Source organism: Pelodiscus sinensis, chromosome 14, assembly GCF_049634645.1.
Source record: "Pelodiscus sinensis isolate JC-2024 chromosome 14, ASM4963464v1, whole genome shotgun sequence".
NCBI lineage: Eukaryota > Metazoa > Chordata > Testudines > Trionychidae > Pelodiscus > Pelodiscus sinensis.
Genome location: NC_134724.1, coordinates 28,243,339 through 28,256,675, shown reverse-complemented (window position 1 = coordinate 28,256,675; position 13,337 = coordinate 28,243,339). Strand labels below are relative to the sequence as shown.

General features: G+C 48.5%; 1 protein-coding gene across 5 annotated transcripts in view; it reads right to left on the bottom strand.

Annotated features, from left to right (window-relative positions):
* The window catches only part of TEX9 (testis expressed 9), a 45,367-nt gene extending 36,011 nt beyond the window's left edge, over positions 1–9,356 (bottom strand). For 2 of the 5 annotated variants that reach the window (XM_075897311.1, XM_075897312.1), the window contains exons 1-3: positions 4,843–4,905; positions 1,632–1,708; positions 1,240–1,308 (exon numbers count right to left, since the gene is read on the bottom strand). Coding sequence is in view for 3 of the 5 variants with exons in the window: in XM_075897307.1 (XP_075753422.1) it covers positions 1,632–1,708; positions 4,843–4,906; positions 8,420–8,511; positions 8,845–8,892 (281 nt within the window). In the remaining 2 variants the exon portion in view is untranslated. Of the gene's footprint in view, positions 1–1,239; positions 1,309–1,631; positions 1,709–4,842; positions 4,907–8,419; positions 8,512–8,844; positions 8,941–8,979; positions 9,188–9,243 lie in introns of those variants that run through there. The other 3 variants (XM_075897310.1, XM_075897308.1, XM_075897307.1) reach the window with 3 other exon arrangements.
* Between the last annotated feature and the right edge of the window lie 3,981 nt (positions 9,357–13,337).

Sequence of the window (13,337 nt, the reverse complement as noted above, 5' to 3'; positions counted from 1 at the left end):
CTTAGCCAGCGCTTCCTTTGTTGATGTAGCGGGCTGAGAACAGGCTAAATCTTTACTGTTATGAGTTTCTTTGGAATGTGCTAACTCAAATTATATTCTTTTACACAATCACCATGGTGCCCAGCAGCTTAACTATAACTCTTTCAACTGCACTATGGCTGTCTTTTAGCACCCAAAAAAGAGCATCATATTTCTCAATTATCAGTTTTCTGTCTCTCAGAGTACATCAACACTAGCCCTCTAGATCGATCTAGGGAGGCTAATGAGGGCAACCGGAATTACAAATCAAGCCCGGGATTTAAATATCCCGCTCTTGATTTGCATGTTCCCGGCCGGTCGCCATTTTAAAAATTGACTAACCCGAAGTGACTGCCCGTGTCTACACGCGGCAGTGAAACGGGATTCCGGAATAAAGCACCTAAATTGAATTAGGTGGTAAACCTCATTCCATGAGGAATACCACCTAATTCGATTTAGGTCTTTATTCCGGAATCCCATTTCACTGCCGCGTGTAGACGCAGGCAGTTACTTCGGGCTAGTCAATTTCTAAAATGGCGACCGGCCGGGAACATGCAAATCAAGAGCGGGATATTTAAATCCCGGGCTTGATTTGCAATTCCAGTTGCCCTCATTAGCCTCCCTAGATCGATCTAGAGGGCTAGTGTAGACATGCCCTCACTGAAAGTAGTTCATGCACTCCCATACCTCTAATCTCCAGACAGTCAGTGGAGATGTCAGAGAGCCAAGGAGTGAAAGGAAAAGAGGGAGCTATCCTGCAAGGAGACTTGAAGCCTGTAGCAATGAGCAAACCAGAGACCCCTGGTGCAGGAAAGGAACCAGAAAATGAAGCATTTCTAAGGAGGTGGAATGGGACTGACTCTGAGACGCCACAATGAAGTCAGCTTGGGCAGGGCAACTATAAGCTGATGAGAGACTGAAGAAAAACTTTTGCTTCTCCCAGGCTCGGATGTAAGAGTTATACCCTGAGACAGATTTTTTGGGACTAAAAGTTTCCCTTTTTAAGTTTGAGGACCACCCCACCACCTCAAAATGAGCCTGAAAGCTTCTTGAACTCTTTTGTTGAAGAAAAACGCCTCCCGAGAGCCTTCCAGGAGAAGAAATGGTGAGGTCAGGGAGAGAGGAGAAAGGTCGCACCTCCCTCGCCCTCCTGCAGAAGATATCAAAAAATTCTTTCTAAATCTGGCACCATGCATAATGGAAGTGCTATTGCTTTTTCACCTTATCCAGCCTGGCTATGTTGGGTCTCTCTTCATCCTCAGTGTTGAAGAACTGCCTCCCTACTTGGCTCTAGAGTGAACAGAGAGACTGTGGCTCAAATAAAGAAAAAAACAGTGGTACTTTAAAAACCAGCAGTACTGCTATTTAATAAGCCAGACGGATTTTGTTGCTCAACAGAATTCGGAATCTCCCTGAAACTTAGTGTTCAAAGACTATATACAATATAAGGACATGACCCTCAAATTATTATTTGCATCAGTGTTTCAAGAGCCTCCTTGTAGAAATAAGGCAATCAAATAGATTACTTGTGCAAGACAGGGATTGCAGAATCAGACCTAAAGACTCCATGCATGCTACAGAAAGCCAAGATTTTGGAATTTCACAGCATTTACCTCAGTTGCTTGTCATCATCTTCACACAACTTAACCTGTGTTGAAACTGGTATTGATAGTATCTCATGTTGATCTCGCTTTAATAAAAAAGACAGATTTCCATTATAGAAAAATACTGTTGGCACCATATAACCACTAATTATTAAACATCACAAAAATTGAAAGTACTGTAGCTTTCCACATTTGAGACAAACAAAAAGGGTACTACGTAGGATGACTTGCCTCTCTCAAATTCGGAGAGCAAAGATTAAGCCTAAAATATCAGAAAGCCTCAAGTGTTCTTCCACTCCAAAGCAGGTATTTAGCTCTTGCTCATGTGAAGTCTTTCCATCTATATTAAAAAAATCTGGGAAAACTGTACCCTTACCATCTAAGCACAAGTTGTAGAACATACAATAATGCATAGGAGATGGAACAAACTTCATATTTTCCAGGTTATGCAAAAGAAATAACCAGTGTCTTTCTAATTTAAAGTAGGGATGTTAAAAAGCAGGTAATTGGGTAACTGTTTAACTGCTGAAAATTTCAGCCATTACACACACCTGCAGCCAGCTCAGGAGCCCACTGCAGGCACGTACTGACTCCCGCCTCCCACCCCACTCCTGGGGAGCTAGCTGTTGCCCCACACTACTGCCTCTGATACAGCTGGCTCCCGCCCTGCTCCCTGGGAGCTGGCTGCCGCCCCATGCTGTGGGCCCGTGTGTAACTGTTCCTGGTAACCAATAAGCCCAGGCTTATCAGTTAATCATGTAAACAGTTATCCTACTACATCTCTAATTTAAAGTATGTATACTCTCTCAATTTTACCCAAATGTATAAAACACTGACTTTTTTTTTTTTTTTAAAGAAAAAGTGAGACATCAGTTTAGCCAGGAACATTCAGAACTGATAAAAGAAAAATTTATTTAAGAGAATGCTGACTTGAATACTGAGTCCATGAAAAAAAAAAACCAATATTTGCTTCTTTGAAACAAACACTGGGTTCTTCCTCCCTGCATCTACATGACAGTACTGTCACGTGGTATTTTCATCCCCTATTTATAGGTACGGAAAGCTATACAGGCATGAGCCTAGGCAGACTAGGCGGTCACCTAGGGTACTGCCGGCCCGGGGCGCCCAATGAGGACGTCACGGAGCGCCCAGGTGCCTGATGATTATGTCATGGCCCTTGACGGCCGTGCAGGCGGGGGCACCGATTGCACCTTCCACCTGGGGCGCTAGCTGCCGCAGCCAGCCTCAGCCCACTCCTGAAGCTATATAATGGTTCAAAAGGATGATTAGTCTGTTAGTAATACTTCTGGGACTGGATTTAGGTTCCAAAGTGGTCCCTCAGCACCAGAGGAGACATGCTAATTTCTGCTACTTTGAGGAGCCGTTAGGTGTCCACATTCAGAAACCAGATAGCTAGATTCAGTTTGTCAGTGTCATGGTGAGCTTCTGGAATAGATGCTACCTGGTGAGCAGGAAGACTGGTGATTGCAATCATCGTTGCAGTGGATTCAAGAACTATGGACTTCTGCATATGACTGTAACTTTCTCTTTTTGATACGGTTTGCAATACTGTAAGAAATGAAGTGAATACCCCTACTTGCTATCTAACTTACTGCTTGAACAAGCCTGATTTGTTTCTTAGAGTTTAGATTTCAAGATTTTCTTTTGATGCAAACAAGAACATTGCTGTTACCACTCTTCAGTCTGCCTGGTCCAGATCATGGTGACTGCCTTATTAAAGAAATACTCAACTCAGAAACTGTTTTCCTTTAACCAAGTTTCTTTGTTATTAACTACACTATTACTAATTATGCTGTTTACTTTTCTCTGGAATAATGCAAATCAATCAAGTTAGTTTCACTTATTTACAGGGCTCGCCAAGCGGCAGTGAGCCTTGCTCGCCAGTCGCGCAGTTCGGAACATTGAGCATGCACAGACCGCGCTGTGCATGCACTGACCGCGCTGCGCAGGTGTGCCGGCTTGTAATCTACTCGCCACAGGCGAGTAGATTACAGTAATTGTCGAGCCCTGCTTATTTATAATTAGATGACTTATCCAGTGTTGCTTGGGTCCTTCACGGCAGGGGACTTCGATGGGGGTGGGGTTTGCAGGAGTCAGAATAGAGGGTGGGAAGGTGTGGCGGGACAGTGGGTGGTAGGCAGCCACCGGCTGCTCCCTGGGCAACAAGGGCCATGCAGCCTGGCTGCTCCCCGGGGGCAGTCAGGGTGGCAGGAGCCATGCGACCCAGCCACCAGATGCTCCCCAAAGCTGGTGAGTAGAACTGTCTCTGCTATCTCACCCCTTCCTTTCTGTTTGATGAGAAACAGTATCATTCCATGCACATCCCATTGTCCTGGCACAACCAAAAACCTGACCTTGCTCTAAGCTATGATAAGAGGAGGATGTATACCAATTTGGTGGTCCTACCTCTTACTATTTAGAAGTTCTTGTACAAGCAGATACACAGACTGACTGGCTCTCTCAAATATAGAAATAGTAGATTTCACTGTAAGGTATGACTGCTGCAATGGCTAGGTATCAAATAATGAAATCTAATCTCTCTCTATATATAAAAAAGTTTTTCCTGTCGCATGACAGAATGATGTCATCAGCCTACTTGAAAGTGGAATCTCAGTGTCTCACTCACTTGCACTTCAACCAGAACCAACTGCTAAACTGAGATCTGTCTGTAGCATATAGTACGTGAGCAATAGACCAATAACAGGTTTTTCCTATACCGCTTTGTTTGTTCACTTTTCTATATAATCAGTGCAAGATTAACAGGCTCTCTGGCCACGAAAGCAGCCAGAAAGAGGGGGATTGGCAGGCGTAGCGAATACCAGGCACAACTGCCTAGTGTTTATTTAATATGTGGATTTCTCCCTCTCAAAGAATGTTGTGGATAGGCTTCTGTAGATTTGGGGTTGTTGTTTTTTAAAGTAAATTTGAGCCAAATTAAAATATCCCTTCTATTTTGCTTTGCCGTAGCTTGGGAAACACTCTATGTTGCTACAAAGGCACTCTACATGCTGCAGACTCAGATTTGTATTAATGACATTAATTTTAAAAAACCTTATCTTTTGAAAAAAAATGTTTTTGGCTGTGGGGGTTAGAAATTTTTCATGAGCAAGTTGACGTAAGTCATCTATTTTTGCAGAATTTGACATTTTGTGCATGTGGCCTAAGTTTGCATTATATAATATAGTCTAAATTTACTCACTATTACTTCTTCAGCCTGACGCACCAACTCTGCTGTTTTTGCCTCTAATTCTGCATTCAGTCTCCTAAGACAATAAGATAGTTTTTGCTATTAAGTTTACCTGAAGAGTTTAAAGGAAATACATTTCAAATGGAATCTCTGCAATATACAAGCTTTCAATAATCACTCTACAAACCAAATGAAATACTTGTAAGTTCCCTTTTATTGTGAGGTAGTGAATCTTACTTATTTCTGTGTTAGCAGACTGGTGTCAAATATGTAGTCTACCTTTTATATTTATGTATTTTAATTCCCTAAACCCCACTCAGTGTGATATTTTCCTACAATTAAAGTAAAATAGCTAAGGTATTTTTACATTCAAATTATTTCACTTCTACACATCTGAAGGAAAAGAAGATTTTGCACTGCTTTTATTCCAGTCATTTGGATTTTTCTCCATCAAAAAACATAATGCTTCATTGGGCACAAGTTCAACAGATTATCTTAAACTATTCTCCTTTCCTTAAAAAAAACAAACACACAATGCAAAATGTTCTATTACATTGTGCTACTAAATTTTGCTTTTAGAATAAAACTATTAATTACATTAATTGTAGTAGCAGAATGAAAAAGTTATTCAGGCTGCAACCCAAGGCCAAAATGTAAAACAAAAACATGTATTAGAACAAGTTTGTACAATCAAAATGCATATAGAAGACATCTCTCTGCTTTTCCAGACACAACTTTATTGTACTTGATGTTGCTCAACAGTTATCAACATTTTAAATAAAAAATTATATAGGTAGAGTTGACAGCAGCGATGGGAAATGACACTAGGATCCTGTGGAAATAGTACATTGTGATTACAGGCAGTCCCCGGGTTACGTACAAGATAGGGTCTGTAGGTTTGTTCTTAAGTTGAATCTGTATGTAAGTCGGAACTGGCGTCCAGATTCAGCTGCTGCTGAAACTGACCGCCAGTTCTGACATACATACAGAATCAACTTAAGAACCCCAAGAATCCCCAAGTCAGCTGCTGCTGAAATTGATCGGCAGCTGATTCCAGGAAGCCCGGGGCAGAGCAACTCTGCCTCAGGCTTCCTGTAGTCAGCGCTGGTCAGTTTCAGCAGCGGCTAAATCAGGACGCCTGGGGCAGAGCAGCTGGGGTGCTGCTGGGTTGCTCCAGTAGCACCGCTCCTCAGCACTATTGGACCAACCCAGCAGCACCCCATCTGCTCTGCCCCAGGCGTCCTGATTCAGCTGCTGCTGAAACTGACCAGCAGCGGCTGAATCAGGACCGGTGCTGCTGGGTTGGACCAGTAGCGCCCAGAGCGGCGCTGCGGGACCAACTGGCAGCACCCCAGCTGCTCTGCCACAGGCGTCCGGAGAAAAGCCTAGTCTGCTGGGGAGGGGGCGTACTAGCTGCGCCCCCCCCCCCCCAGCAGACCAGGAAGACACGGGTGGCGGACCAAGACGCACCGCGGTCCCGCCGCCTGGGTCCTCCGCGGCTTTGCTCCCCGTCTCCCTGGTCTGCTGGAGACCAGCAGACCAGGGAGACGGGGAGCAAAGCCTCTGAGGACGCCGGCAGCAGGACAGCCGCAGGGCGTCTGGGCTGTCCCGCTGCCGGCTTCCCCCGGGGTGCCCCGCTGCCCGAGTCCCCCCCTCGTGGCTTTGCAAAGCCTCGGGGAAGCCAGCAGCGGAGCACCCCAGGCGCGCCTAGGGTGCCCCGCTGCCTGAGCCCCCCCCTCGGCTTTGCAAAGCCTCGGAGAAGCCGGCAGCGGAGCAGCCCAGGCGCACCTGGGGTGCCCCGCTGCCCGAGCCCCCCCCTTGTGGCTTTGCAAAGCCTCGGGGAAGCCGGCAGCGGAGCAGCCCAGGCGCACCTGGGGTGCCCCGCTGCCCGAGCCCCCCCCTCGTGGCTTTGCAAAGCCTTGGGGAAGCCAGCAGCGGAGCAGCCCAGGCGCGCCTGGGCTGCCTCGCTGCCCGAGCCCCCCCGCGGCTTTGCAAAGCCGCAGGGGGAGGTCAGGTGGGGGGGCTCGGGCAGCCCAGGCGCCCCTGGGCTGCCCGAGCCCCTCCGCGGCTTTGCTCTGCGTCTTCCTGGTCTGCAGACCAGGGAGACGCAGAGAAAGCCCCAGAGTACACGGGTGGCAGGACCGCGAGGTCCCGCAGTCCATGTACTCTGGGGCAGCCCCGTTCGTAACTGCGGATCCGACATAAGTCAGATCCGCGTAAGTCGGGGACTGCCTGTATATAACTGAAGTCTGTATAATCATGCATATGCAGTAGGGGGATCATATGCATCATATATTCCTAAACGGGGCAGGAAGAGACTGGGAGGGAGAGAGAGGGAGGTTTCTTACCAATCAGCTAAAAAACTCTAAGAACAAAAAAATTTACAGCACTGTTTCTCTATATACATAAAAGGTTTTCCTGCAGAAAACAGACTGATGTCATCACATCACAGCATCCACAGACTGGGGGTTAAGCATAGGCAGGTAAAGCCCAGCCTCTGGCCCCACCCCTTCCACCTGAGGCAGAGTCCCTGAATATAAGCCACACTCACTTCCTCTCGGGTAGACATGTGGCGAGCGGGCACTGACATGCCATGGCCTTGGCCTTCCCTAGCCACTGCGGGAAAAGAGCCAGGGCTGGCGTGCTGCAGCCTTGGCCCAGCCCTCTCCGGAAGCCAGGGGCAGAGCTGGGGCTGGTACACTGCAGCATCAGCCGTCCCTGGGTGCCAAGGGCAGAGTTGGGGCTGGCCTCGGCCAGGGTCGGGAGAGAGTTATGCCACAGGCCGGGAGAGGGGAAAGAGCTGGGGTTGGCGCAGCCTCAGCTGGACAGCAGGGGGGAAGAACTGGGGCTGGCACGGCCTTGGCGCAGGGGGTGGGGGTAGAGAGAGCTGCTACTGGAGCAGCCTCAGTTGGATAGAAAGAGCCAGGGCTGGCATGGCCTCAGCCCAGCCCTCCTCAGAAGCCGGGGGAGAGCTGGGGTTGCTAACTCCCAGAGAGAGGGGGGTTGGCAAGCGTAGTAACCAGGGGGCGCAGCCCCCTAGAAACTTTTTAAAACAAAGTCATGGCATATTTTAAAGTGAGCTCATCTTTGAGCTCATCTTTTTACTGAAAGTAAGTTCAAGAGATGGTTTTAAAAAAAATAGGAAACAAACTCCTAATCTACCTACACTGAGACCTACTACTGTGAAAATGTTTTATCTGTAACCTTTTGTGTAAGGTGCCAATAGGAAAAGGGGGGAGGGTATCAGAACACTAGTTAGCAAGAACTGTAATTTCTGCTTTGACAAACTCGTCTGATGAATAATACACTCTTAATACTTCTGGCCATAACTGCTCTATAAGGACAGGTGCACCAGTGGACTTGGATAGCTTTGAATTGAATTGAATGTGGTTATCTGTTAGCACTAAAGAGGCCATCTGAGAAAGAAGAACCTTTCTGGGGTCCATCTAAACACCCAGCAACCACTTTAAAAGTGATCAAATTGGACAAGGCAAATGCTCCAGCAATCTCATTCTAAACAGTGTTTTACTGATATCAAAATAGGGTCAAGGGGGCATCTCTGCCCCTCCCCTCATAGCTCTGCTCTTACTTGTACTCCTCCTCCTTAGCCAAGAAGTCTCCGTGCATCAAAGTCTTCTTCGACATGGGAGGTTGTGACAGGATCCCACGGGATTTCCGCACCTGCGGAGAGCAAGACAGAAGGGCGTGGTACCCTCCTCAGCACACTAGATCACAGCTCGCCTCCTGCTTGGAGGGGGTGTTCAGGTCAAGGCACTGTGACCGGTAACAACCCCTCGTGGCTCCCTCCCTGCCCAGAGCCCGCCAAAAGCCCCACTGACTCTCCAGCCCCCCGGGTCTGAATCCCTCCACAACCCTGATCCACCTCCCTCTCGCGGGTCTGGCCTCGGACTGCTCGCGGGGCACCTCCGAGACCGGTCGTACCGCCGCCGGGATCGGGACCAGGCTCGGGGCTTCCCAGAGCTGCCGGTGGCCTATATTTCCCTCTTTCCTCACCCCAGACGAACCGGAGCCCGCGCCTCGGCGGGTCCCTCCCGCCGCCATTTTGTCCCTGCTAAGGCGCCACCGAGTGGCGTCGCTCTCACTAGGCAACCGGACCCACCCCCGGAGGGAGGGGCAGCGTGGCCTGACCTTCCTACGTCACCGGCGAGGTGGGTCTGTGGGGCCGATTCCTGCTCCCCCGTGGCGGAGGGGTTCATTGTGGTGTCTCCTCTGCCCCAGTAGGGGCGGGCCCAGGCTCTGCGCTTTAGGGGGCACCCTGGTGAGCCTTCCTGTGACCCCAACTGCCACCGCCTCCCACAGCGGCTTTTGTCTTTTCCCTGCCCGCGCTGCCTGGCGTGGAAGGCAGAATTCAAAGCCGGGCAGCGCCCACTGCTCCGCCAAGGGCTGCCTCACCCTAGCACCCCCCTTCGGGAGCCCAGCCCGCTGGGCGAGGCACTGTAGGGCGCTCCCTTCCCTGCAGGCTTAGTCCGCTTGTCAGGGTGTGACCAGCACCCAAACCCTATAGGGCGGGGGGTCAGGTGACAAAAGGAACAGAATATAGGGGGGGGGGGAGCAGGACTGGTGACAGACTTGCTGGGCCCTGGGCACTGTGGGAGGGGCTCAGCTCCGGGGCAGCCCCTGGAAGGGGCAGGGCTTTAGGGGGAAGGAGCCAGGCTAGGGGCAGCCAGTTCTTAGTGCTTTCTGCACCACATCAGGCTTTCCCCAGCCAGCCCTCAGCTCCCTGTAGACTGCACCCTGTGGGAGGCTAGCAGCCCAGAACCCCAGTCTCTTTTAAATTGCTGGGCCCCAAAGCAACTGCCCCCTGTTGCACCCCCATTGGTGCCTTTGGGGGAAAGTGATGGCTTGTCTAGGTTTCCCAACAACTATTCTGGGAGATTTTTTCACCCACTATGGTGTAATGTCATTTTCTTAAAATATTCTGTTAAAATCTCCGGGATTGCTTTCAATGGTCACCAGGAGATTGATACCAATTCTGGGAGACTCTGGGCCAAGTCTGGAGGGTTGGCAACCCAAAGCTTGTCACTTGCCTCACCACTGCCAGATGGTAATGATTTGTCATGACAGGGAAAGGTTTTAAGGCCAGGATGTATTTAGAACTTTTGACGAGGAGTATTTCCAGAATGTGAGAGATGACATGGGAGAAAATGTGAAGGTGGACAAGAAAGAAGTGGAAGAAGGCAAGCAATTAAGGCTGCTGTCAGTGGCAGAATAAAGGCAGGGGGAAATTATTTGGAAAGTTAATTGTCACAAGGAATGTTAAAGACAAAGATAAAGGGCTTGTATTTGATGCAGTGAAGGACAGGGAACTAGTGGAGAGACTCAGAGAGGATGAGAATGTTGTAAAGACCCCTAGATAAGGATATGAAGAAGTCACTCAAGACGAGAGCATTTTCAGTGCTCGAGATGTGATTAGGGTGGACAAAATTTTAAATGAAAATCCTGGACATCTGTTTGGGGTTGTACATGAGTTCAATGGGAGTCATGAAGGTGCATTTAGACCTACACTACAGACTTCTACCATCAAAGCTACATCAGTAAAGAAGGTGTGAGCCATGACTGACATAGCTATGCCATCAAAAGATACTAGTATAGATACAGTTATAATGGCAAAATTGCATTTTTACCAGTATAGCCTATTGTGCACATGGGGCTTATCCCATGGCCATGTAATTTACACAAGAGCCTTTGGTGAGGGAACTTGTCAAAGGCTTTCTGAAAATCCAAGTATACTATATCTACTGGATCTCCCTTCTCCGCATGTTTGTAAACCTCTTCAAAGAACTCTAATAAATTAGTAAGACGTGATTTCCCTTTACAGAAACCATGTTGACTTTTGTCCAACAAATTATGTTCTTCTACGTACCTCACAATTTTATTGTTTCGACTAATTTGCGCGGTACTGAAGTTAGACTTACCGGTCTGTAATTGCCAGGATCGCCTCTAGAGCCCTTTTTAAATATTGGTGTCATGTTGGCGACCTTCCAGTCATTAGGTACGGAAGCCGATTTAAAGAATAGGTTACAAACCACAGAAATAGTTCAGCAATTTCCCATTTGAGTTCTTTTAGAACCCTTGGATGAATGCCATCCGGTCCCGGAGATTTGTTAACATTAAGTTTTTCTATTTGTTCCAAAACCTCCTCTAATGACACTTCAATCCGGGACAGTTCCTCAGATTCATCACCCACAAAGGACGGTGCAGATTTGGGAATCTCCCTAATGTCCTCAGCCGTGAAGACTGAAGCAAAGAAATCATTTAGTTTATCCGCAATGTCTTTATCGTCCTTGATTGCTCCTTTTATATCTCGATCGTCTAGGGGACTCACAGGCTTTTTAGCAGGCTTCCTGCTTCTATTGCTCCCAGTCACACATCTGATGAGTTCATATTTTTTATCATGCTGCAAGTGGGTTAAGGCAATTGGGCGCGATCTGTGGTGACCACTCTGAAGCAGGAATCCTCTTTGCATATCTCCATAAAGCTCTCATAGAGGTACTCTTTCATCCATTGCTCATCCCCAACAAAGCACTGATTGGGCCCCTGCCCAGCCATCATACGTGGGCATCCTCCCTCATCCAGGCTCGTTCAGGAAGGAAAAGTTGAACTCTCCTGGCAAATAGGAGGTGCTAGATACACAATCACTGTGTGAGCCTCTGTCCTGCCACCATGGACCTCCTTTGCAAATGCAGACACTTGCCTAGTGTCACGTTACTGGAATTTGAGGGAAGCAGTCAAATCATGGCTGCACCCATAGGTGGGGGAGCTGGCCCCAAAAATGATATAAAAGGGGGCCATGTGGGGTGTTGAATGGGAGCTTACTGTTTGCTAATCCTGTGTACACTATTTATGTGAGTGTATAGTGTCTGTGTGTATAGGTAGGTATCTGTAATCTGTGTGGAAGCTGAATATTTCTCTGAATGTGGTTGAGCATTGGGCAGAGCCTGGCCCTAACTGGGCAGAGCCTGGCCCTAATTAGCGAGGCCCTATGGGACAATGGCACTCAATGGGCCAAGGACACACCTAAAGCATGAGGGCGGAGACCTAAGAGCTGCCAGGAGAGAGAGGCTGAGGGCCAGGTGACCGGCTTCAGCCAAGAAGAGGCCAGGAAGGAGGTATAAAGAGGCCATGTGGGGGACTCCATTATGTTCTCAGCTCAGCACTTCATCCCAGAGGCAGCATTGCAGGGATCGAAGAGCCCAGAAGACCTGTGAACCCATCCTGATCCTAGGATGGGCAACAAGAACTTTTAAGCCAGCAGCTGTAACATCTCTGCTAGAGCCTGAATCGAGAACTGGGAGATTCGATGCATGTAATGTACTATCCTTTAACAACCTTACTCTCATGCTTTTCTTTCTTGTGATAATAAACCTTTAGTTGTTAGATGCTAAAGGATTGGCCCAGCGTGATTTGTGGGTAAGGTCCAGAGGGTAAGGTCCAGAGGCCACCATCTGTGGCTGGTTTCTTGGAACCGGACAGAACTTGTTTGGGGTAGGTGGGATTGGGTGCTAGGACCCCCCACCTGTGTATGAGGCCCGGGGCCATCTGAGGCACGGATATTGCTGGGGTGTCGGAGGGGTTTTGCTCGTGAGGCTTCAGGCAGGCAGCTGAAGCGCTCTGTGGGACTGGTTTGTGGCCTGTTCTGAGAGGTCACCAGTCTGGGGGCTGTAAGGAGCCCCAGATTTGAGCAATTTGCCCTGAGCGGACGCCCTCAGCTGTGCCCGGACATGGCCCGGTCCGTCACACCTAGTCATGGGAGCTGCCACCAAACTGAGTCCAGCTGCTCCCAGGTCTCCATGATGTACCTGCTACATAGTGGGTGCTTAAAAGCATAATGTTGACCTTGTACATAAACATCTGTTTTCTTGCACAGATGTGCCTCTATGCTAAGAGATTAGGTTCTGTGTTCCACAGTGTATCCCCTCTAAAATCTGCCCTTAACTTTTTGTTAGAGGGTGCAACAGCGAGCCTGCTGCACACTCCCCCAGCTATGGCTCCTCCAGCAGTTCATCTAGCACAGATCCAAAGGCAAAAACATAGTAAGGATGACATATTGAATGAGCAAATGTAACCTGCCTGCTTGGACAGGGAGTGATTGAGTGCAGGAAAATGCTGTTGCAGGAGATGCAAGCAGAACATGAGGACAAAAGTGAGCAGGGAATGTGAAGTGAACACACAGGTGAATGTCTTGACAGTCATGGCAGAGCTGATGATGCTCATGATGGACTTGTGGGACATCCAGTTGCACAGGCACTCCCTCCAGCCTCTGTCCTCACCAAATTCTATAGCTTCCTTTTCCAGGGACCCTAGAATGTGGAGGGAGAAGTCAAGGGCAGCTGTACACTCAATCCCAAGGAATGTGTCCCAGAACAAAAGGCTGAGATCGAGGCGAGTTAATAAATTGTGAAACTTTCCCTTTAAATGTTCAAAAGCACACCACAGTTAGCCCTCAGCAATGTCCTGCACATTTCCCAGAGTCACCATCTCCATAG